The 25,124-nt window shown below is 44.1% G+C and overlaps 2 protein-coding genes and 1 long non-coding RNA gene across 6 annotated transcripts; 2 read left to right on the top strand and 1 right to left on the bottom strand.

Moving 5' to 3' along the window:
- The first annotated feature begins 1,484 nt into the window (after positions 1-1,484).
- LDAF1 (lipid droplet assembly factor 1) lies at positions 1,485-13,672 on the top strand. Of its 3 annotated transcripts, none has more exons than XM_075899441.1 (5): positions 1,485-1,736; positions 6,497-6,636; positions 8,171-8,339; positions 9,281-9,419; positions 12,199-13,672. In XM_075899441.1, exons 2-5 carry the CDS (start codon positions 6,505-6,507, stop codon positions 12,290-12,292), a joined length of 534 nt encoding a protein of 177 aa, XP_075755556.1. In that variant the 5' UTR covers positions 1,485-1,736; positions 6,497-6,504; the 3' UTR covers positions 12,293-13,672. The 3 variants fall into 3 exon arrangements, with proteins under 3 accessions (XP_075755556.1, XP_006123873.2, XP_006123871.2); XM_006123811.4 differs by having other exon boundaries at positions 1,495-1,736; positions 6,500-6,636; positions 12,196-13,672; XM_006123809.2 differs by having other exon boundaries at positions 1,503-1,736; positions 12,196-13,672.
- A 1,200-nt stretch (positions 13,673-14,872) lies between these two features.
- On the bottom strand, positions 14,873-19,131 carry LOC142818547 (uncharacterized). 2 transcript variants are annotated; one of them, XR_012896055.1, is made up of 3 exons: positions 19,055-19,131; positions 18,517-18,624; positions 14,873-15,072 (listed from the first exon to the last, which is right to left on the bottom strand). It is a non-coding gene; the product is annotated as an uncharacterized LOC142818547 (long non-coding RNA). The 2 variants fall into 2 exon arrangements; XR_012896056.1 differs by having other exon boundaries at positions 18,997-19,117.
- A 2,042-nt stretch (positions 19,132-21,173) lies between these two features.
- On the top strand, positions 21,174-22,914 carry MCHR1 (melanin concentrating hormone receptor 1). Its single transcript, XM_006123825.3, has 2 exons — positions 21,174-21,258; positions 21,917-22,914. Exons 1-2 carry the CDS (start codon positions 21,174-21,176, stop codon positions 22,912-22,914), a joined length of 1,083 nt encoding a protein of 360 aa, XP_006123887.3.
- The last annotated feature ends 2,210 nt before the right edge of the window (positions 22,915-25,124 follow it).

Here is a 25,124-nt window from a genome sequence, read left to right on the forward strand (position 1 = left end):
ATACCTTGTTTTGCCACCTTGAATGATTTTATCATGAGTCTCATGGGCTGCGTCTAGATTGGCATGATTTTCCGGAAATGCTTTTAACGGAAAAGTTTTCCGTTAAAAGCATTTTCGGAAAAGAGCGTATAGATTGGCATGGACGCTTTTCCGCAAAAGCACTTTGTGCGGAAAAGCATCTGTGCCAATCTAGATGCGCTTTTTCACAAAAAAGCCCCGATTGCCATTTTCGCGATTGGGGCTTTTTTGTGGAAAACAAATCTGAGCTGTCTACACTGGCCCTTTTGCGCAAAAGCTTTGCGCAAAAGGGACTTTTGCCCGAACGGGAGCAGAATAGTATTTCCGCAAGAAGCACTGATTTCTTACAGTAGGAAGTCAGTGCTTTTGCAGAAATTCAAGCGGCCACTGTAGACAGCTGGCAAGTTTTTCCAGAAAAGCGGCTGATTTTCCGGAAAAACTGGCCAGTCTAGACACAGCCATTATGTTTGGTGTTCTTCTTAAAGCTGCAGTTTCTGGATTAAAGAGATTACATGGGAAGCTCAGCTTTAATATGTTTAAGTACCTTTAGATTCCTCATTTTTTTAAAAAATGAACGTTACAAGAATGTACCTGCAACGCTTACAAATCAAAAGACAAATAAAACAAACACCAGTTTTTAAAAAGCTCATTAATTTAAAACAATTGTATGATTTTTTAAAGGATCTGACATGATTATTTGAATATTATACATTCCTGTTATGGATTGTGCCATCTGTCATCTTCTGGCATGCTGCTACCCTCCATTCCAGAATTTCCTTTATTTCAGGAGTGAAGCTATATCCTGCTGCACTAGGGATCTTTTCCTGCTTCTTTGCAAACCAAATCTCATCTCCTGCAAGCTTGCCACAACTTGTTCTCCTCCCCACTTGCTGCCTGGGCTATGTTGCTCCAACCCATTATGCCATGTGCACAGATTTCCAAATGAAACTTACATTTTGCAGTGTGCCAACAGCCAAAACATAATGATGAGGTGGGCATGTTACCAATGTAGTAGTTAACATCAATAACATGGAGCACTTTTGAATGATTGGAGGGATCAGAGCTGCTGTCAAGAGCAAAATATTTTTCATAAAGACATATTCCTCTTGTCAACTTGTGACAGCTAAAAATAGGGGAATAGGAGACAGAACTGATCTAACATGCAAATACACAAGACATTTACATGGGCCTGGCATGCTGACATATGCACTCTGGGGAATCTCCACCAGTAAAATTGGGAAAGGCCACGGCCATATATGTTGTCATACATGGTACTTGTGTGCACTATCTCATATGTGATAGTTAGGGCCTTGCTTCTCCCCACTCACACACACTGTGATCCTGCCAGCAGTGCAGCCCCTTCCCGTCCTGTGGCAGACCATGTTCTGTGGGGACAACCCACAGCGCCACGTGTGTGCGCCGTGCCTTGTCTGGGCGGGCCTGCTAGAGCAGCAGCCACAGCGGCTCCTGTCCCCCCTGTTCGCTTTCACGCGCGGGCAGGAGGCACGACTTGGGGGAGAGGCCTGTGTCGCACACGACAGCAGCTGAAGCCAGCAGTGGGAGGCGGCGGCGACTGCAGCCCCGCCCCGCCTCTGCCCCAGCCGGGTGCCGCCCGCAGGAGGCTGAGTCCCAGACGCCGCATCCGCCCGCCGAACCGAGCCGGGTGGGGGCCCGAGGAGCGCGGAGGCGGCTGCCGGAATGGGGAGTCAGGCTCTGAGGTAGGGGGAGCAGCGGCGCCTTGGGGGCTGCGCGAGGAGTCTCGTCGCGAGGAGGCGGGAATCCGCCCGGCCCTTGGCATCTGGGGGGAGGGGGAAGCGTCCCCCGTGCCCGCAGAGCCGCCCGGTCCCCAAGAAAAGGCTTGTCCCAAGGCGAGGCCCAGCTTCAAGCCCTCCCCGGCAGGCAGAGCGCTCCCCATCCCCCGCGGAGAAGGGGGGGGCGTGGGCTGGCTCCCAGAGGCCCCCTTTTCACTGCCAGGGCGCCCTCCCCAGCCTGGCCTCCTTCCCATTTCGGGCAGTGTTGATTGCTACTCTCTTCTGCCCCCCTCCATCCGCACTCGGACCCAGCCCACTCTGCTCAATCCCCACGTAACAGTAAAGTTACTGCAGCTGTGGCATCGAGGGATGAAAACTTCATCTCCCCCCTCCCATCCCTGAGTGTCCCAGCAGCTGTGCTAGCCAAGGCCTTGGTGCAAACTGTGGCAAGCCACCCCCCATACAGCTGGGCCAGTCAAAGAATGCTTCTCCAGAGACATAGCTCCAGGAGATGGTGTTCCTACCCCAGCAGAAAAAACAGTGTCTGCACTATGGTTAGAGTCCTGTAAATTCACAGATATCCGCAGGGATTCTCATCCACGGATGTGGCTGCAGATATCCACAGCTTATTTCACAGATATGGATATGAATACAACATTTATATTTGTATCTAGAACCCTGCAAATTGGCAGATATTTGCTTTATATCCACAGGTATCATCATCCACAGATATCAGTGTGTATAACTGTGGCTCATTTTTGTGGATACATATGTGGCTGTGGATACAAAATTTTTATCCACACGAGCTCTAACTATGGCATTAGTGTGGCATAAGTTAGGAGCACCTGCTCTGGTCCCTGGAGTTTAGACATGGCATAGATAAATCTCCTACAGACAATAAGTCACTCATCGCTACTATATTTTGTTCTAACTAAAGATGTTAAAATGCGGTTATCAGGCTTATCGTATAGTCAATACAGTTTGTATCGACTATATGATTAATCGATAGGACTGCTCTGCAGAGGTAGCTCCAGGAGCCAGCTTGAGCTGGGACTGAGCAGTCCCTACTTGTGCTGGCTCTGGAAGCCATCCGCACTGTGGCTCTGCATTTTAAACATAGTGTCTACGTCTAGACTGGCATGATTTTCCGCAAATGCTTTTAATGGAGAAGTTTTCCGTTAAAAGCATTTTCGAAAAAGAGCGTCTAGATTGGCACGGATGCTTTTCCGCAAAAGCAGTTTTTGCGGAAAAGCGTCCATGCCAATCTAGACGCGCTTTTGCGTAAAAAAGCCCCAATCGCCATTTTCGCGATCAGGGCTTTTTTGCACAAAACAAATCTGAGCTGTCTACACTGGCCCTTTTGTGCAAAAGCTTTTACGCAAAAGGACTTTTGCCCGAACGGGAGCAGCATAGTATTTCCGCAAGAAGCACTGATTTCTTACATGAGATCAACAGTGTTCTTGCGGAAATTCAAACGGCCAGTGTAGACAGCTGGCAAGTTTTTCCACAAAAGCAGCTGCTTTTGTGGAAAAACTTGCCAGTCTAGACACAGCCAGTAAGAGCTGCCGGGCTCTTACTACATTTAAAATGCAGAAGCAGAGGGAGAGCCAGGAATGCTGGGTTCTGGCTCACTCTGGGTTCAGCAGCCCCTGTTCGAGGCAGACAGCCCTGGCCGCTGCAAACAGGGATGCTTCAGTCCCTGTTCGCACCGTTTCCTCACTGCGCCCCTTGCGCAAAAAACATCCTCAGTGCCATGTGTGAGCTGTGCTTTTGCGCAAGAGCATCCGTGGCAGTGTGGAGGCTCGCTTGCGCAAGGAAGCTCTCATGGCCATTTTAGCCATAGGGGTTTCTTGCACAAGAAATCTCTGCCGAGCATCCACTCTGCCCTCTTGTGCAAGAGCTCCTGTGCAAGAGGGCTTATACCTGTTAAAAAAGAGCATAGTGCTTGCACAAGAAGCCCTCTCTTACCACACCATACTGTAAATTTCCTTGCACAAGAGCGGGCGGGCAGTGTGGACACACTGTGGATTCTTGCGCAATAACAGCCATACCTGTGCAAGAAGCTGTGAGTATAATCAAAGCCCAGAAGACAGTGCTGGAGGGGAGCCAACTTTTAAGCTGGCTCTTTCCCTCCCACTGGCTCCTGCTCTCCCCATTACTGCCGCTCTCTGTTAGAGGCAGCAAGTGACGGGGAGGAGAAGCAACTAGTAGAGTCACTATTCAACTATTTGATAAGCTTAAGCTTATCGGATAGTCGACCAGTTGCTTACATACCTATACAAATCATTGGTTTTATTCTAGATAGAACAAGTCTCTGGAGACTCAGACAGTACTTAATGGCTATGTCTACATTGGCAAGATTTTGCGCAAATACTTTTAACGCAAGAGTTTTTGAGTTAAAGTATTTGCGCAAGAGAGTGTCTACACTGGCATGTGCCTTTGCGCAAGAGATTTGCTTTTGCGCAAAAGCATCTGTGCCAGTGTAAATGCTCTCTTGCTCAAGAAAGCTCCAATGGCCATTTTAGCAATCGGGCTTTCTTGCACAAGAAATTAACGTTGCCTGTCTACACTGGCCTCTTGCGCAAGAACAGTTGCGCAAGAGGGCTTATCCCTGAGTGGGAGGGTCAGAGTATTTGCGCAAGAACTCACGGCCAGTGTAGACAGGCAGCAAGATTTTGTGCAAAAGTGGCCGCTTTTGCGCAAAATCTTGCCAATGTAGACACAGCCAATGAGTTATTTGTGAGGTTTGTAGATGGTGTTTGTAATAGTAACTGGTAGGTTACCCCTTCTCAGGATAAAATAATCTAGACCCACATTTCCACTAATTGAATAAAATTTTATAATTTCCCATTTTAACTGAATCTGCCCCAATAATATTTTTGAACTCATGGTTTATCCAGTAAAAGTAATATTGTATTTTGCTTTTAAATTTCAAAGGCAATGTGATTTTGGAAGCTTAATCAGCTGATAAACCCTATTTGAAAACTCATGTGGAACAGCATTGATTCTGTAATTTTAAAAAGTGACCATGTCAGGAGATAGTCAATTTGAAATCTAGTCAATTCAAAGATTAAAAGTAATTTCATGTAGTACTCCAGAGGTTGGCAGCCTTTGGCCTGTGGCCAGACAATGTCGCTTTCCAGAGCTCCCATTGGCTGAGAGCTGTGGGCAGCCATGCCTGCAGACATTCAGCATAAACAGTCTTGTGGCCCAACAGTATTGATGGACCACAAACCAAAGGTTACCAACCTCTGCATATACTTGCTTTTGAGGTCCTCTGCCAAGTTTTACATCCTCAAATTAAAAAAATATATATTTTTCCTAGTTAACTGACTATGGTGAAATGGGTTATAGACAAAGATGTAAAATCGCAAGGTAAAATTTCAGAAAACTAAAGATAAAATGTTTTCTAATCTTCAATTATAGCATTCCTTGTTGTAATGATAGGATAAACTTTCAGATAAGCAATTTTAAGTTGATGCAGCCCCTTTAAACTTCAGGAGCATATAATGTACCTTCAAACTTTTGAAAACAGCTTATGTCTGTTGAATGAGATTTGATTTTAGCTATCTGACTGTCAGAGCCATCCCTGGGATATGGTGAATCAGGGCAACTGCTCCAGGCCCCATGCTTTGGGGGCCCCATGATCCAGTGCAATTGGTCTTGGAAGGCATTGGTGCAGAAACTAGTGGTGGAGAGGGTGTTGCGGCACTCTCTGGATTCAGGCTACCAGCCCCATGTGAACATGGCCCTAGCTGCTAGTCTCACCCCTGGGAGTTCTGAGGCTGGATCTGCCCTGCTGGCCCAGCCATTGATGCAGAGCAGGGCCCCTAACCTGGCAGAAGCTGATTTTTCCTGCCTTCCTTCCCCTCATCCCTTCCCTCTCCCAGAGGGGCCCAGTGGCCATATATGCATGCATACAGCCTCATGAATATAACTTTTAGAACTTTTGCTGTTCAGACAGAAATGTATGTGGTATCCATACCTGAATAGAACTGAATTCCTACTAGGTAATTGGTTATATTATTACTGTTAAATACAGGCTATAAATTAAGAAAGTTGGAGACATAAATTAAGGAAGTTGAAGACAATCTTTCTGAACTTGGGAATGTCTCAGGAGAGCTGCCAGGAATTGACACTAATACGTTAGATTTTATGTGTTTTACATGTAACATTAAAATATAATTAACTAAATATCTATGGGTATGTCTACACTATCCCGCTAGTTCGAACTAGCGGGGTAATGTATGCATACCGCACTTGCTAATGAAGCCCGGGATTTGAATTTCCCGGGCTTCATTAGCATAAGCGGGGAGCCGCCATTTTTAAATCCCCGCTGCTTCGAACCCTGTGCAGCGCGGCTACACGGGGCTCGAACTAGGTAGTTCGGACTAGGGTGCCTATTCCGAACTACCGGTACACCTCATTTCACGAGGAGTAACGGTAGTTCGGAATAGGAACCTAGTCCGAACTACCTAGTTCGAGCCCCGTGTAGCCGCGCTGCACGGGGTTCGAACCAGCGGGGATTTAAAAATGGCGGCTCCCCGCTTATGCTAATGAAGCCCGGGAAATTCAAATCCCGGGCTTCATTAGCAAGTGCGGTATGCATACATTACCCCGCTAGTTAGAACTAGCGGGGTAGTGTAGACATACCCTATGTTTCAAACCAAGAGAAATTTTCATGTTACCATACCCAAGCCTGTTAGTAATTTTTTGTACTTTTTAAGTAGGGTGGATGGTTAAAAAGTATCCATTCTCCAGAAGAGGATTCAAGATCAACACTCAAGGTTCCAAAATGTCAAAAGAGATGCAAGAACTACAGAAACAATGGCACTCCATGATGCAAACCATCCACACCAACTCCAATGTGGGTTTTGGATTATTTTGTAATTTTACAAAGCATGTTTATAGAATGTTCCTCTTTTTATCATTGCTGGAGCATTATGCCAAATTTTATTTTATGGTCATATGATAAGGACAGTTAGTTATAATACTAATATTGAATTTCCAGTGATAAAATGAGTTAATTCTTTTAACAAATGGACTCAAAAGGAACAAAACACTTAAAAAATGTGGGGGCACTTCTGTAGTGCTCACTACTGTATCATCTGAATTCCCCTCAAATATTAAGGTTTGTAACAGCTCAGTAAAATAGGTAGCAAGTATTATCCCCATTTTACAGCAAGGAAACTGTGATATGGAACCCAGATTTTCTTTTTCGTAGTCCTATGTCATTACTTCACTGATGTGTTTACACCAAAACACAGCACCTAAGTAGAACACTGATGTTTTACCTAAGTAATTGATCTTCTACAGCTGACAGATGGAGGTTGCACAAATGGCGGAAAACACATGTCCATTTTCATTTAAGGATTAATTTTAGAAACCCCCGTTATTTTATATTTACATTTTGCATCAACCCCTCACTGGTATTGTATATTCATTGTCCCATTGACCTAACAGAGAGAGGGACTAATTATGGGCCTTTGGAAGTGAGTGGCAAATTTATATTGGCTTCCAGAAAGACAGAACTGGGCCTTAATCAATTTTGAGCAGCAGATATATTTTGCTGTGATCTACCAACATAGTATTTTTTTTCTGTTGATTTTTGTTTGTTTGTTTTAGAGGAGTAAAACACAAATGTGCTCAAAGATTAGTGTATCTTCATAAGGTTTAATTGTTTGAAGGGGGTAATTGTGTGAATTTCAAATATCAATAACCTTTCTGGGCACAGTCTGGGCTTTAAAAACAGTGCATATCATTTCCAGGTACAGTAGGGTTTCCATCTCCCTTTCATGCTCTCTGGCTACAGGGAGTTTTCTCCTCCCATATCTTCAGCTATGAAAGAGCTAGAGCCACTTTAAAGCTTTACTGGTATAACTATTTTCACTAGGGATGTGTTTGGGTTTTCCAAACCAATATATTTATACCAGTAAAAAGCTTTGTGTGGACACATTTACACCAATTTAAAAATGACTTATACAGTTATTCCCCCCCTGCTTATTAGGGATGTGAATAGTTAACCAGTGAACCAGAAAGCATCACTTGTAGAGGGTGATGCTTACCAATTACACTTAACCAGTGGGGGCTGCAGTAGATCCATTGAGATCTCTGCTTTTGTTTCAACGTGTTGGAGAAATTTTCCTTTGATGTGCTCATTATAGACTTTTTGAAGCATTCAGAGACTATGTTAAGTGCACTAGAAGTACCTAAACAGACAGATGCTCGTGCTTGTGAAACAGGATGACCAGTGACTCTGACATAATTCATTGACTTATATAATGTTTCTACCCAAAAATGTTACTGAAGTAGTTTTGATCCTTTTCTCAGGTAATACAGACTTTAAAAAAATTAACATTAAAATCTGATCTAATTCTACTTTTCTTTTCAATCATTTACAGGTTGTTGCTTTTATGAATTCTCGGGTTGGTCAGTACTTAGATGATCATCCTTTCGTCGCCCTATCACTATTGGTGTTTATTGCAGTATCATCTATTCCTGTTGCATTCTTTCTGATATTTGTGGTTACAACAGCAATAGTGGCCTGTATGGGTGTTATAGTAATGGAAGGTATTTTCTTTATCTTTATTTATTTCCTTCCTGCAAAGATCAGTAACTTTTTAGACAAAGTTTTTTACTTTAAGGACTTTGTTTTTTCTTATCTTTCACTTACAGAAGTTCTTGGTGAATGTAAATTGTAAAAACTTTTCTGTGCATGTCTCTGTTTTCAAAAACTGCAATAGTTCTTCTTTACCATCAGCATAGTTTTCTAATTAAAAAGGGAGAAAGGATTTTCCTGTCTTGGGTGCAGGTAATCCCAACCCTGTAAGCTGTTAATCCATTTATCATTGTCATGAATAACTTTAATCTCTGGCCTTCAAAGAGATTTTACAAGAGCAAATTTAGAAGAGAATATCATTTTGTTTTGTTTTTTTTTCTTTTGGACTATAATAAATGTCATGTATTAAAACTACTTTACTCAAGAATACCTCCAGATCTCCTATCCACCACTAAATAAAGTTTGGGCCTGATTATTCCTCTTCAAGGCTCCCTATGAGCTAGGGAATCCACTTGGAAGGGAAGGGATAGACCAGCATTTGAGTTGAGGCAGGATGCACATCGTTTGCTAAGCAGCCATGTGGACTTCTGTGTAGAAGATCCTGCCTCTGCCCCCTACATCCTTTGGTATGTGCAAAGGGCCTAGGAGAAATGTGAGATTTGGGGGCTGGCTCCATAGGCTACTCCACAGAGAGGTAAGCATCAGCCCAAGACAATCATCAGGGGAAAACTCTGTAAGGGGAATGTCACAGAGATTTCCTCTCCTTTAGCCTATGGCATTTCCTGTGGATGGGGACCATCAGGCCTTCAACTTCTACACTGGGAAGAGATCAGATAGTTGTTGCGCTACACCATTTCCCCCGATAGTATGAATTTAGAGTGGCAGTCGATCTCTTGCACCTTGTGTATACTTGTATATGTATTTCTACAAATAACTAATTTTCTCTTACTAGGTGTTGTAATATCAGTAGGTGGCATAGCCCTTCTTTGTGTGCTGTGTGGCTTGGGTGTCGTCTCATTGGCAGTTTCTGGAGTACTGAGTATTTGCTACATGGCCTTTTCAACTCTAATCAACTACTGGTATACACCAAAGTAAGCATTAACATATTGGTCTGTATTGTAATGTCAAACTGCCACTGTTGCTCATCATTGATTACCCTTAGGATAATAAACTCATTGTTCTTGGTCAGCGTAGCATATTGCTTTGTCCATTAATATGCAGCAGATAAATGTACAACCACTAACATAAATGTATATTTTAGTAGAAATTAAAGTATATTTATTAGTAGTATAATATAAATATATATCTGGGTCTATTTTCTGCTTACAGAAGAGGAGGAAGAAATAGTTATCAAAAGCGCTTTGTATAATTGCATATATTAATGTAGCCTCAAGTCAAATAGATAAAATTAGTCAGCTTTTAAAACACAGCATCAAATTAACAGGATTAAGGGCTTGAACATACCAAATAGAAAGGATTAAATCATTGTAAAGAAACACATGGTTGGGAAATGCTTTTAAAAAATCCTGAATAGTCATGCTTTTCATCTTTTCCCTCCCCATTATTAAATGAGGCTCTTGTATAAACTTTAGCTATGGTTTGGGTTTCAGTCATTTGATTCCTGTGGTATTTTTGATCATTATGTAACTGTTAAGTAATTCTTTAGATTACTAAGTTGAAAGAGTTTTAACAATGGAATTTCCTCTTACTTGTGCACAGTATATATTACTTTTCAAACTTCTTGATTTGGAAGAAGAAAATAGAATAATTTTACTTTTATAGCCATTTTCTAGTCAATTTTGATTTCTAGTTCTCCCTCATTACAACAATTGTGCAATGCTTTTATGCAACCGCTGTAAAGAAATACCCATTTTAAAAGCAAAACAAGAACTTTTTTTCCACAAAATTGTGGAAATACTTCTGTAAGTATTATGTTTTGTAAACACTTGTTTTATAAAGTCTAAAACTTATGCATTGGTCAGATTTGACCTAACAGTGTTCTTTTTAACTACAACCATCTTCTCCTAAGGGCAGATATAAACTTAAAAGTGTTAGATTGGCACAGCTCTATCGCTGTAGCACTTTATTAAAGATGCTCTAGGACCATGGGAGAGAGCTTCTCCCATCATCTTAGTTAATCCATCTCCGCAAGAGACAGTAGCTATGTCAGAGGGAGAAGCTGTCCCACCGACATAGTGCTGTCTACACCAGCCCATAGGCTAATATGACTATGTTGTTGACATGTGGATTATTCACATCCCTGAGCAACATAGTCATACCAAAGTAATTGTGCAGTATAGACCAGGGCTAAGATGCAAGAAGTCTTTGGGCTCCTTTACTGTTCAAATACAACTAAATTGGGACACCTGGTTACAATATGGTTCCACTTTGTAGTGTAGACAGGACTTTGATTATGTTCCATGACTGAGCGAAAACCTTGGCCATTTCACAGAACACAGTTAAGGTCCCGTCTGTATTACAGATTAGAATCATGTTTTAACTGGATCAGGGACAAGTGTATTATAAATAGTCCAGCAGACTAGAATTCATTTGTATTGTAAATGAGGGCCTAAGTCACACTGCTACATGTGTATTCTGTCTGTTTTTTTAAGAGGAGCTAAAGAGGATTAAGCTGTAGTGCCACCTATAGCCTCCTCCTATTACTACTAGGGACTAGCTCTATCCATGAAATACAGGTTGAACCTCTCTGTAATTTGGATTTCTCTAGTCTTGGAATTCCTCTGGTCCAGTACCATCGGTGACCCCTTGGGAGTACTCATTTGGAGAAACTGGTTGGCTGGGGCCAGGAGTGTTGTCACACTAGAGGGCCAGGAGAGCAGAGTCCCCAGCTGCCAAGGAAAAAGCAGAGCCCACAGCTGGGGAAGTGGAGCCCCAGGCATCGGCAGCAAGGGGTGGCAAAGCAGATCCCCAGGCAGTAGCAGCTAGTGGGGAGGGGAAACAAACAGAGTCCTGGATGACGGTATGGGGGGAAGCGGAACCCCAGGTGGCAGCAGCGAGAGGGAAGCAGAGCCCTGAGAGGCAGCAGTGTGTGTGGGGGGAAGTGGAGCCCCAGGCGGCGACAGTGGCAAGGTGGGGGGAGGCAGGCAGAGCCCTGGGAGGAGGAAGTGGAGTTCTGGGCAGTAGCAGCCTGGGGTGGGGAGAAAAACAGACTCCAGGGCTGTGGGGGAGAAGAGCCTTTGGCAGCAATGAGGGGTGGAAGCAGAAGCAGAGCTAAGGACCAGGAAGATTGAACTTGTATTACTTTCTAAGCTCCAAAACACCCATCTGATAAAAGGGTGGAGGGAGAAGAACTCAGAGTTCTCTCGGAGGATTTTCCTCAGATATTGCATCTGCAGGTCCCTTGCATAACCAAGGACAAACAGAACCAGCTATGGCTCTTAGCAGATTTGCCCAAACAGGATTACTAGGCAGAAGCCCTGTCTCTGCAATGGTTCCACAGTTCCCTACCACTTCTCCTGCTCTCAGGCAACATGGCTCCAGTGGAATCATTCTGCCTGGTCTTTTACATCATCTGATGCTCTCCAAAATTCTTCCACATAGGGAACATTCCACATTACACAGCCCAAGCAAAAAAAAAAAAAAAAAAAAGAAATCATACCATCTCTAGAGAATAAGTGGACAACATGCATTAAGTCCTACCATCCCCATGCATGGATTCCTGGATCCTGTGAGATGATTGCTGGAAGAGTACCCAGATAATTCAATAATAGTTGCTCTAGATATGTTAGATAATAGGTTTGTCAACCAGCATGTTGCTCAAATTCCTTTGTTTTGAGTAAGACTTCAAGAATTTCCTGTGAAAACAAAATCCAGTAAATTTGACCATTCTTTTCTTCCATTATTCAGCAGCATGGTAAAGAAGCAAGAAGCTAATGGAAACAGTTTGCTCCAGAGTAGTCCTCCTGTTTTGGACCCATCTGACAAGAACATGAAGAGCGAATGAACAGGATTTTCCCAGCTTCCTGCCTCCCTTGATATGCACTTACTCATACTGTTCTGAATTGTAACGTTGTGTTTATCTGTCAAATACTTGAGCTTTGTGCATTTACAGAAATTGAGAATCAGTATGCCTCTTCTGGGTGTGTCTGTAAAACCCATAGTAACAATATCTTAACTTATAGGCAATACACTGTCATATTAAGTGTGCAGGGATGGTGAGAAATCTTGCAAATACACTACAAGCAGAGCTATTCTTAGGGTAAAGCAAATTGGGGTGATTGCTCCAGGCCCTGCACTTTGGGAAGTGGCAGGTTGGTTCCAGAAATGACGGATTTGTCACTTCCTTCCCAGACCCTGCACCTCCTAGGAACATCTCTGATTGCAGGGTCCAATCCTGTTGCTATAAAAGCAATAATTGCAACTAAAATTGTGGCAATGTTGTGCAAGGAACAACTGTGTGTTTTAGAATTCTCAGATAGGGAATGACCTGACTGCTGCAGTTTGATGTTTTTACACTGGGGAAACAGCAAAACAAAGTAACTCCTGGTTGAATGTTGGAAAACTATTTTCAAGCCTTAACAGTGGTTATCAAAATATATGTGTGGTAAAGTATTAAGCCTGCACCATGTTATACAATACCTTGTTAGTAAACCAAGGTAAAGGAAGTTTTCCTATGCACTAGTAATCAAAACCTGTGGTACCTAAACTGTGGAGTGGGCCTTCCTAGAGGGATGTGGAGAAACATATTAGGGGCTACAACAGGGCCCAGGTCACCCTCCATAGGAGCACAACCCAACCCTACTTAGCCCTCAGTTTCACTCCTGGCACCAGCTTTCACCATGGCCCCACTCCCATCTGTGGCTCTAGCTGTAGCTTTGGCCCTGGCCCCAATCCTGGCCCCAGCTCTTCTACAGCCCCTGATCACTACTATGGTCCCTGATGCAGTGTTGGTGTCATTTCTGACTATGTAGCCTAGCCACAGCCTAGCCACAGCCTAGCCTCCAGACCCCTGCCATAGCTCTGTCCCTGCTCCTAGCTTTTAACTCCTCACTGCAACTCTGGGGTGAGGGGGGGCAAGAGGGTTTATCAGGTAAGGAGGGAATGTGAGCAAAAAGTTTGGGGGACAATTGATCTAAACTCTTAACTATTCTGATAAGTTATTTGGAAGGCATACATGTCATGTTCCATTCCTCAAGAAATGCAGGTTAGGGGCTTAGTGTTTCACCTTATGTACTTGTGTGTTTTAAACAATCTCTTTGCTTACTAATTTTCACTCTCCCACTGTGTAACTTTTTGGGGGAGGGGCAAATATTAAACATCTCTGCTTAAGTGGTAACTCCCTGTATTGCAAAGATATTTTGTTTAATAAAGTGCTATTTGTTTATCTGGGTTGTCTTTTTGCTGTCACCCTGATAAAGTAACAAAAACAAGTTTAAGACTTACTCATATGAATATAACTTAGAACTCAGATTACTTAGATTTCAGTTTTTACAAATTCTTCATTTTGTATAACCCAAATATCACCTTGTGAATTATTGTAAATAAATGTCACAGCTGTGGCTAGGGGGACATTATTTGGGGGAGATTTACAGCCCTCCTTGGGCAGCAGCATTCTTGATCCTCATCTGGTATAAAGATGCAACATTGCATGAACTGGTACACTGAAATTATACCTTAAATTCTCTCTCAACACAAATATGGCTCTTAACCCAAATTTACCTTTGTCTCGTATAGACTTCCGGAGTGGCTGTAACTTAAGTCAGAAATGCTCCAACATGAAGCTAATAGATTTGGTGTTAACCACCTCTACACACTCTTGTGTTAAATGCACTTATGGTGATACTGGTGGTCTGTGCCCTCAGCTCATGCCTACTCCCCTCTGGCAGCTTTCACTGCACTGAGAGAGCCTGTTGATGCTGATGACATCATTCTGTCACCGAGCAGGAACAGTCTGCTGTCCGGCAGGAAAAACTTCTTTATATCTACTGAGAGAGATAACTCTTCTGCTTTTTGAGTCCCTCCTTTCTCAAATCATTCACATTTCAAACCATGGCAAGCTCAGACTATTGGCCACTGATAACTATACTTTTCCAGATGAATCCATTCTGCTTAATGAAACTACAATCCAAAACACCTCGTTAGCTTTAAATTGTATACTGTGTTGGTAAATTTGTCACATGCTCAGTAAGACCCATCTTTGGCTGTGCACTGTATTATATACATTAGAGATCCCTCTTGCAATGTGCTTAGTGCTCTCCTCTTTTCAATAAAGCACTTTGACACTTAACTAATTAAGAGAAATGTGAAGTGTTGCCTTTTGGGTAGTATATTATGAAGATAATTTATTGAGTATGAACCCCAATCCTGCAAAGAATGCTTCCTCCCCCACACTTCAAGAACTGGTCCAATCAAAACTTAGAATGTTTTACCTCCTGTCATTTGAGCTAAAGAGTTGTTTTAAATAAAAGTTTAAATATGCATAATTTTCCCCTTCATTTTATGTACTAGGAAATGAAACGGTGGAATTCATTTCACTTAAACAGAAAAAAAACTCATCTTAATCTTTGAATTGACTGAAATTTAATCCTAAAACATGTAATAAGGATCTTACACTGGAAACGTTTATGCAACTTTATAACAATTGCTAATACTCCCAGGTTTGGGCCATATCCTCAGTGTAAATCAGCACAGCTCCACACTGGAGCTAGGTCCATCTTAACACCAGCCACGGGTAGGGTTGCCAGGTGTCCTGTATTCACCCGGGCAGTCCAGTATTTTTGCTTCCTGTCCGGTAAAAAAATTCAGAGAATACTGGACACCTGAGTATTCAACAACTCAACAACTTTCCCTTCAACAGAATTTTTTCCCAGTGTTTTTTTGGGGGGGGGGGGGCCTGAGAGGGGGCTCCGTATATTTCAACCATCTGGCAACCCTATATGGAAAAACATTGTAACATTTCTGCAGAATGCTACACTTTTTCCATGTTCAGTGCTGACCAAGAAAAATTCACATCACAGCTGCAATTAGTATAGTCCATCAGCAAGTCCACTTGTGTAAGTAGTCTTACTTGCCAGATTCCAAAAAAGAAAGCATGTTCTTGAGTGAAGCTTTCAGCAGCGGCTGCTATGTCTACAACAGCTGGCTTTCAATTGTTGCAATAAAACATAGTTTTCTTTGTATCTTGAGGAATTAACCCAAGGTAAGGCAAGAGCACTGTAATGAAAATATTGATAAGCAGTAATTGCTTTGAATTATGTGTCAAGAAACTAACGTAATTGCAATTACAAGTGACTCATTTTAAGTGAGGTCTGTTTCTTCATACATTTTCCTTGCTACCATTGATGCTAATGGCAGAAACTTGTGCATAACAACCATTCCCCTTGTTATCTCAAAAGCAAGAGGACATGATTTAAGTTCTAATTTCCTAAATGAGCATAAAAGCATGCCCCAAGAAAGGAAGCAAGGAAAAATGTGGAATGATTGGGAGTCAACACTTCTTTCAACTAACCATATTTCCCTATGCAGATACCAGAATAGGCCACAACTGCAATGACCTAGTTGAGATTGCTATTTGCAAAATGGCACTTGGGTCAGTGTGACCCAGAGGGTTGCAATGCTGAAAGCATCCTGCCCTATCTGGTAAATTAAATTAATTTTTCCTTGTGCTGTTAGACATTAAAATGGTCATTGGTCTATGTGAAGCACCAGAATAGAAATTATCGCTATTTCTTAGGAATCCTTGCAGATTTGAAATCACACCACTCTGACTATCATTTTGCCTTTCCTTGCATTACTACTCTACTATCCACTCTTTCTAGGACGGCTATCCCGAGTATGTAATCCCATCTTTCAAAGTGACTAATATCTTTATCTACAGTTCATGAGTATATTAGCTGCTAAAATTATGTTGTAACTAGCAGATTTACCCGTCATTGCCTAGGTTCTTCATAGGGATGTAACAATGTAGTCGATTAACTGATTAAGTAAAAGCTGATAGGTTAGTGCTATAGACTATGTGCATTTCCCCCCTCCCCTTGCCAGTAAATATTTTAGCAGGCTTGCCCCTATCCCACTGTGGCTCTGCATTTAAAGTGTATTAGGAGCCAGGAAATCAGGCAGCCCGGATCAGTTCCTGCTCACGCTGGGTCCTGGAGCTCAGGCTCTCCTCCTTCTCCCCGTGGACAGGGGCTGCTGCCACTCCACGCTGCTGCCTCTGTATCAGAGGCAGCAGTGTGGAACAACAGGTTGCCAGTCCACAAGGGGAGCTAGTTTTTATACTGGCTCCCCTCACAGACCAGCTCCCACCTGGCACCCCACGCTGCTACCTCTGATACAGAGGCAGCAGCATGGAGTGACAGGGGGCTCCCCGGGAGTGGGGCCATAGTGCACTGGCTGCCAGTCCCCAGCCCCAGGGACTATAGAATAATCTAGTAACCGATAAGAATTCATGAGGTTAAGTGACTATTCAATTAACCAATATTTAACATCTCTAGTTCTTCAGGGCAGGGACTTGGGGATGTGGGGAGGTGCACCAGGCTGGGGGCCACCCCCTCCATCACCTCCTCAGCCCACCTGGGGCCTGCTCTTTCCCTCCCTCCCTCGGCCACCTCCCAGCCTGCCCAGGGTCTGCTCCTTCCCTTCCCCCTGGCCACCCCTACAGCCCACCTAGGGCCTGCTCTTTTCCTCCCTCCCCTGGCCACCCACCTCCAGCCTGCCCAGGCCCTGCTTTTTCCCTTCCTCCCTTCCCTGGCTACCCTTTCAGCCCACCCAAGACTTGCTCTTTCCCTGCCCCCTCCAGTGACACACTCCACCCTGCCCATGGCCTGTTCTTTCCCTCCTCCAGCCAGCCCCCTAGCTCACCTGAGACCAGCTTTTTCCTTCCCCAACCTGGACCAACCTCCAGCCCACCTGGCGCTTGCTCTTCCCCCATCCATCACCCCAGCCTGCCCAGGGCCTGCTGTTTCCCTCCCTCCACCCCAGCCTACCTATGGCTTCTTCTCCGCCCAACATCATGCCCCTGAGCCCACCTACAGCCTGTTCTCTCCCCCCCACCATGATCCCGAGACCACCTGCAGCTTGTTCTGTCCTCCCCCAAATCCTCTCCAGTCCACCTGAGGTCTGTTCTTTCCCCGCTCCAGACTCCTGTAGGTTTAGGGCAGGGATCTCCAATCTTTGTAAGTACACTATCACTTTTTAAATTTAAGTGCAATGTAAGATCTACCTTAAACCCAAATCCCTTGGCCCCACCTTCTTTGTGCCCCTTCTCTGAGGTCCCACCCCTGCTCACCCCATCCTCCCTTCCTCATCCTCCCTCACTTTCACCAGGCAGGGGCAGAGGGTTGGGGTGCAGGTTCTGGTCTTGGATTAAGGAATTTGGAGTGTGAGGGGTTCTGAGCTGAGTTTGGGGCAGGCAGTTGGAGATTGGGGCAGGGGGTTCTGGGTACAGGCTCTGGAAAGGTGTTTGGATGCAGGAGTGCTTGGGGCTGGGGCAAGGTCTGGGGTGCAAGAGGGGGTACATGGGTGGGGTAGTGTTTGAGGATGTAGGCTCCAGCTGGGCATTGCTTACCTCAGGTGGCTCCTGGGTGGTGGTGCAGTGGGGCTAAGGTAGGTTCCTCCCTGCCCTGGCCCTGCACAACTCCCAAAAGCAGCCAGCAAACTCACTACCTGTTGTGCCCCCCTCTCTTCTTTGTGGAGATAGGATACAGAGGGGGAAGGGCACCCTGACATCAACACTCCCCTTCCCTCCCCTGCCCTGCCCTGCCCAGCAAGCAGGAGGCTCCTGAGGGGCACAGCTCCAAGGCAAAGGGCAGGAGATGCACAGCAGTGGGGAGAGGGGCAGCTAAAGCACTTGCACATGATAGACTCTTGGCCAAATCAGTCAGGATCACCTGTCAGAGGCTCCAAGATCTACCGGTAGATCCTGATCATCTGGTTGGTGACCACTGGTTTAGGGCAAGGAGCTATTTACTGATGTGCTGACAGGCAAGATGGCAGAGTCCCAGCCCTACTGGCCACTCCCCTGGTGGCACAGCTGCCCCCAGTTGACACCCTCATATCACATCCCTTGGAACAGCAGCCCCCTCTCTTTGCATGGTATGGAAAACAGTCCTTTTCCTGGGGCTTCCACTTCTCCTGGCACAACCAAACCCCCTCTTCACTTATTTAATTTTGCCATTATTGTATTTGTTACATGTTCATTCTACACAACTTCAACTGTTTCACACAAACCTTGAAAGGACATCTTGTGTCTGGCTCTCTTCCTCATCTAGACGTGCCTGCCTATGTTGACCATAAGCAGTTCTTGCTTCCCCATTCCAGAGACTCTTCAATGGTCCACTGAAGTAAAATGGAGAAATGTTTGGGGAAGAGAAAGTGAGAGAGAAAATATTATATTTCCCAATATATTTATCCATCCAGCTATTATATTTTCAGCTACTAGAAGATTGTGTTGTTCAAGTTAAAAGCATGTGGAAATTAGCCCAAATCCTAGCATATATAACAGAAAAAACAAGTAGTCTTGTGGCACCTTAGGGTGCATTTACACAGCACCCTGAACTTGAAATAAGATATGCAATTTGAGCTATGCACATTGCATAACTTATCTAGAATCTATTTCAAAATAGTGTGGTAAGGTCCTGGCTCAGGCTCCTTGCCCTGGGACACCTTCTGGTCCACAAATCAGATGGAGACCCTCTCTGGTACAGTCACCTGTGCCTTTGATTATCAGCTTCCCACCACCTTCTATTTACAAAGCTTTCTGAATTACATCAAACTCAGTCAGCCTCTCCTGCCACCTGGAGCAGTATACCCAGCCATATCCTAGTTCCTGACTCCCCTCTGCCTCTTTTCTCCTTTCTCTTCCCACTCTATCTGCCTTATATAGCCATCTGGCTAATGAGCCCACAGCTGCTTCTAATACCCCTTCAGGCCTGGGCTTGCTCAGCTGTTTGCCATTAGCCTTTTCAGTCAGGCCATAGTGGCAGAGCTCTGGCTTAGCCAGCAGTCTGTCACAATAGCTTATTTTGAAATTTGGTGCATCTACCCAGCACCACATTTTGATATAATGCACTATTTTGAGCCATCCCTTGTCCCTCGTGCAACGAGGTTTACTGAGATGGCGAAATAGCATGCCTGTTATTTTGAAAAAATATTTTGAAATAACAGGCTGCTTGTATAGACGTGGGGTAGCTATTTTGGAATACCTCTGGTATCCTGAAATAGCCATGGGCTACGTCTACACTGGCCCCTTTTCCGAAAGGAGCATGGTAATTTCAGAGATCGTAATAGGGAAATCCGCGGGGGATTTAAATATCCCCCGCGGCGTTTAAATAAAAATGTCCACCGCTTTTTTCCGGCTTTTAGAAAAGCCGGAAAAGAGCGTCTACACTGGCCCCGATCCTCTGGAAAAGGGCGCTTTTTCCGGAGGATCGGGGCCAGTGTAGACGCTCTTTTCCGGCTTTTCTAAAAGCCGGAAAAAAGCGGCGGACATTTTTATTTAAATGCCGCAGGGGATATTTAAATCCCCCGCGGATTTCCCTATTACGATCTCTGAAATTACCATGCCCCTTTCGGAAAAGGGACCAGTGTAGATGAGCCCATGCAGTGTAGACATGCCCATATATATATATATATATATATATATATAATCCTGAGCAGTCATGGGCAAAACCCACTTCATCAGATGAGCTGGAGAGGAATAACAGAAACCCAGAGGCTGTGTCTAGACTGCATCCCTTTTCCGTAAAAGGGATGCAAATTAGACACATCGCAATTGCAAATGAAGCGGGGATTTAAATTCTTTTTTTAAGAGGAATAAGGGATCTTTCGGAAAAGGCTTTATTTTCCGAAAGATCCCCGTCTAGACTGGCGCTTTTTTCCGGCAAAGTTCCGAGCCGGAAAAAAGCGGCAGCCATGTTTATGCAAGTGAAGCGGGGGGGGGGGGGGGGGGATTTAAATCCCCGCTTCATTTGCAATTGCGATGTGTCTAATTTGCATCCCTTTTACGGAAAAGAGATGCAGTCTAGACACAGCCAGAATTTATAACAGGAAGAAAGTACCTGTCAATTGTAGAACTGGTGTTAATGAGGCTAATTAAGCAGGCTGGAAGTATCCCATACTTAGCTTTTGATATAAAAATGAGGTGTTAAATGCCTGGAAGGCTGGCTTTATAATGCAATATCCAGTTAATGTCCTTGTTCAAGCCCAGGGTAACAGTGTCAAATTTACGGATAGTGATAAAGTGCTACATTGTCCTGCATTTTGCTTCAAATTTACGGATGAATGTCAATTCTGTTCTCTCTTTCTGTAATTAGCTAGTGAGATTACTTTGTAGAAGAATAGCTACTTTTAAATCCATGAATGTTTATTTGTTGGATCTTCAGATTAAATCTTTTCAAGCTGCCGGTGTTATTCATTTGCTTATAGGAGTCCTGTTCTTGAAAGCTACAGCTGCCATATACATTGAATGTATGTGTTTGTACACATATAAGTGTATTTCAATTTATTTAACTCTATTTCCAGTTTCTTTTTATAGAATATAAATGTATTTCTCAGTACACTAAAGGGTCCCCGATGCTGCCTTCTGCACTAAATAAATGAGCTCTGCTTCTCTGTTCTCCCTCCCAGTGCATTAATAGGCATTCAGCTGACAGCCTGGTGATAGGCACTTGGCTTCCTTACATTCTGGTGTCAGCTTCACCTGGCATTGGTGCAGGAGCAGGGAAGTCGGAGCTTTAAACAGCTGCTTCTTAATGGACACAACAGCCTCTGCAACAGGACTGAGCATCATCACAAGATCTCCCAGGAACTGGCCACCTTTCTTCTATGTTAAACATCAGCACCATGCCATTTTCAAACCATTGATCAGATCCAGTTACTGCTGAGGGATGGATTTTAAAATAAATCCTACCGTCAGCTTGAACAGCTGCATTGCTAACATCACCAAGGCTTTGCAAAACTTTTCTCTACCTGGTAAGTAAACTAGTAGAGCAGATGAAAATATGTATTTGTGTAAATTATCAGGAGGTCTTATATACAGGGATAATTGCCGATCACTTTTCCCAAAACTAAAGTGATGGGACTGGGGCTATTATGTATATACGATATTACTAGGAAGTATGTGTATTATATATACATATTTATTTATGTATGCATGTGTCTGGTGTGTGCATATTCAGACTCCTACATACATGCACACACATACATATATTGCATGCAAGGCTATACCTGCATGTGTATATACACACTGCTATGCTGTATCCCAGCAAACGTAGATGTGCATATGCATGTGTATGTCCATATGGATGTTTGTGTGTTTGCATATATATGTATAACTGCTGTATATAGTATATATCACAGAACATGCATGCTCATGTGTACACAGATATACATACCCCTCTGTATGTGTGAGTGTAAATAGATTTGTGTGTGTGTGGGTGTGTGGGTGTGATTTAAACACACACCCCACCTTATATATGTGTGGGAAATACATTATTCTTATGTCACTGTAAGCATATTATCATTGTTTGTTTTCTTAGAAACTAGGATGTCCCATCTGTAAAGTCCTCATCTGCCCTTGCTCATGGCACACATGCCCTGACGTGTCTCTGTCTATGCTCTGTCTCTGCAGGTGAGCCCAGCACAGTGAGCTATGCCAGCTTTATCATGCCTACCCTGTTTGGCATCATCTTCTTCCTGGGCATTGTGGGCAACAGCCTGGTGATCTGCAGAGTCTTTAAGAAATCTAGCCCCCGGAGCAGTGTCCCAGATATCTTCATCATCAGTCTCTCCATGGTGGACCTGCTCTTCCTCCTGGGCATGCCCTTCCTCATTCACCAGCTGCTGGGCAATGGTGCCTGGCACTTTGGGGAAACGATGTGTACCATGATCACTGCTCTGGATGCCAACAGCCAATTCACGAGCACCTACATCCTCACTGCCATGTCCATTGACCGCTACCTGGCTACCGTGTACCCCTTCACCTCCACTCGCTTCAGAAAGCCACTTGTAGCCATCCTGGTGATCTGCATGCTCTGGACCCTCTCCTTCCTCTGCATCACCCCAGTGTGGTTGTATGCCCAGCTCATCCCTCTGCCTGGGGGGCTGCTGGGCTGTGGGATTCAGCTGCCGAACCCACAGAATGACATTTACTGGTACACTCTCTATCAGTTCTTCCTTGTCTTCGCCCTCCCCTTCACCCTCATTACTGTGGCCTACAGGAGGATCCTGCTCAGAATGGCCAAGTCCTCAGAGGCACTCACTGGCCAGAAGGGTGCCAGGACCTGCACCAAGAAAGTGACACGTGTGGCCATTGCCATCTGCCTAGCCTTCTTCATCTGCTGGGCACCTTACCACATGCTACAGCTGGTGCAGCTGACCATGCACCACCCTACCTTGTCCTTCTACTATGCTTACAACGTGGCCATCAGCTTGGGCTACGCCAATAGCTGCATCAACCCCTTCATCTACATCCTGCTAGGGCAGACGTTCCGCAGAAGGCCAGTGGTTTCTGTCAGGCCGGCTGCTGCAAGGGAAGAGGCTTCCCAGAATGGCGGCAATAGCGCTCAGGGGAACCCCAGTGAATCAGGACATCCAGTGCTGCATCTGGTGTCTGTTTCTGGCAGGTGAAGAGATTGATAGTGGGTGAGAGATTCCCACACAGTCCAGAAAACCTGTAGTAGCTCCTATTCTAAGTATACACATTCCTTTTCAATGGGCGCGCAGCTGTTCAGATGAGTACCAAAGGCTGTCTGTTTTGCTGGGGGGGGGGAGGAGCTCTCTGCCCAGCTGATCTCTTGTGGCTGGAAACCGATTTCTGCAATGTCAATGTTGGGTTCTGTCTAGCCCTGTGCAATTCATGTTTGTATTCTAAATTCTTCCTGGCCAGATGTGAATTACCGCCCTTCCCCCCCATCCTACCCCCGGCATGTGAAAGACTTTTGCATTCTTCCTATATTCTCCCTGGAAGGGCCCAGGGTGGTGTTAAATTCCACACAAGCAATGAGCCCTGGCTTGACAGAGAGGCACTGTCATTGTATCATGCCTGGGGTGAGTTTCAACTTGTTTTCTTGCTTTAAGTGCTTGAAGAAGGAAGCTGCCTTAAGACCAACTCTGATTTTTCCCTTCCTGGGCACCGATCAGGAAACTAATACATTTTAAAGAAATTCAACTGCAGCATTTTTACTTTTCTATTTACATTCTTCCATCTACATGCAATCACTAACCGTGGCTAATATTTTAATTGTTCTCCTGTGATCAAAGCCAGCTTTCTGAGAGCAACATCATCAATCCCAGAGCCTGAAGAATAATTTCAAATGCATTTAAAATGAAATCTATGGATTGAAAATAACAAAAGAGTGAGAGAGTTCAAAACTGTATTATTATAGTACACCTAGCAACATGACTTGAAAGATTAGTTGTCACCAGGTCATCAAACCATTTCACAGTGGAAAACAATGATTGGATTCTATGCCCATCATTAGACAGAAGTGTTTGCTGATGCTGGCAGCACATCATGGCCGCATTCCTATCATCATCACATTTCTTCAACTAGTAGCAAATCCTTTAACAAATGCAGGTTTCCAAAACATTAAGCCCAGGACTTTCAAACATTATTTTGAGAGACTCTGTTTTTGGGTGCACAATGTGAGGCATCTTAAAGGAACCCAATTTTCAAAAACCTATACAAAAATTCTGACTTCTTAGGCATGTCTGCCTGCAAGGGGATGGTGAGACAGCAAAGGGAGCAACTGCCCCAAGGCCTGGAAATTCAAAAGGGTCCAGGGCTCTCAGCCACTTTCACCGCTACTGTTGCTATGGCTGGAGTCCCTGGCAGCATGCACCAGGTGGTGCTGAAGACTAGTGGGGAGAGGCTAGCCCAGACTCACCCCTTCTGTCTGAGGGGCTCCCTCTTGCAGGAGCATGGAGGTTCCTCCTCCCCACCTTGCCTTGGATCCCAGCAATTCTCCTCTCAGCCCCCTCTGCTCTTAGAAATCTCAAATCAGGCACCCAAAATCACTAGTTTTGTTTTACTATTGGCCATTTTCAATATAATTAAAGGAGTACTAAGTGTCTATGTGCATAGATATATAAGTAAATGGAAAAGGCAGTAGTAATTTTTTAAAGAAATACAGTGGATCAATAAATGCAGTACAAGGAAAATTAATTTACTCCAAAGAAGCACAAACTAAATCAGAATTTCTGTCATGTTTTAAGAACTTTAAAGTGTACACATTCCTTTCATATTCCCTCCAGTCATCTGAAGAAGTGGGCTGTGCCCACGAAAGCTCACGATGCTATCTATATGTTTTGTTAGCCTATAAAGTGTTACCAGAATATTTGTTGTTTTTTAAGTTTATCCTGTACAGACTAACCCAGCTTCCCCCTCAAGCTATTTTAAAATGAACAAGCACCGTGATTTGTTATGTCTATCTAGTGTTCTATTCAGATTCCTATAACAAATGTATTCAAATACCTGTGCGCTAATTGAAAAAAAATGTTTTGCATATGTTTTATATATATTCTGTAACTAGGGTTTCCAGATGGTTTAACCAAAAATACAGTACACCCTCACTCTCCCTTCTATTTCTAGTTGAAGAAATAGATTTCAACTATTTCTGGGAGCCCTAACAGGGAGCTGCATAGATAAGATACTAAAATCTTCAGGCAGTATTTCCTATTTAGAATTCATCTCCAGGACGCTGGAGAGGAGATGTGTCTCCACCCTGCATGAACATGATACCCATGGTAAGTCCTCACAAAAAATGAGGAGCACTGTCACAGCAGCTGGCATGCACACTCACCCACACTTCTGCATGGCACGGGGGATATCTGAACCC

The sequence above is a fragment of the Pelodiscus sinensis genome, chromosome 16, assembly GCF_049634645.1.
Source record: "Pelodiscus sinensis isolate JC-2024 chromosome 16, ASM4963464v1, whole genome shotgun sequence".
NCBI classification, from domain to species: Eukaryota; Metazoa; Chordata; order Testudines; family Trionychidae; genus Pelodiscus; species Pelodiscus sinensis.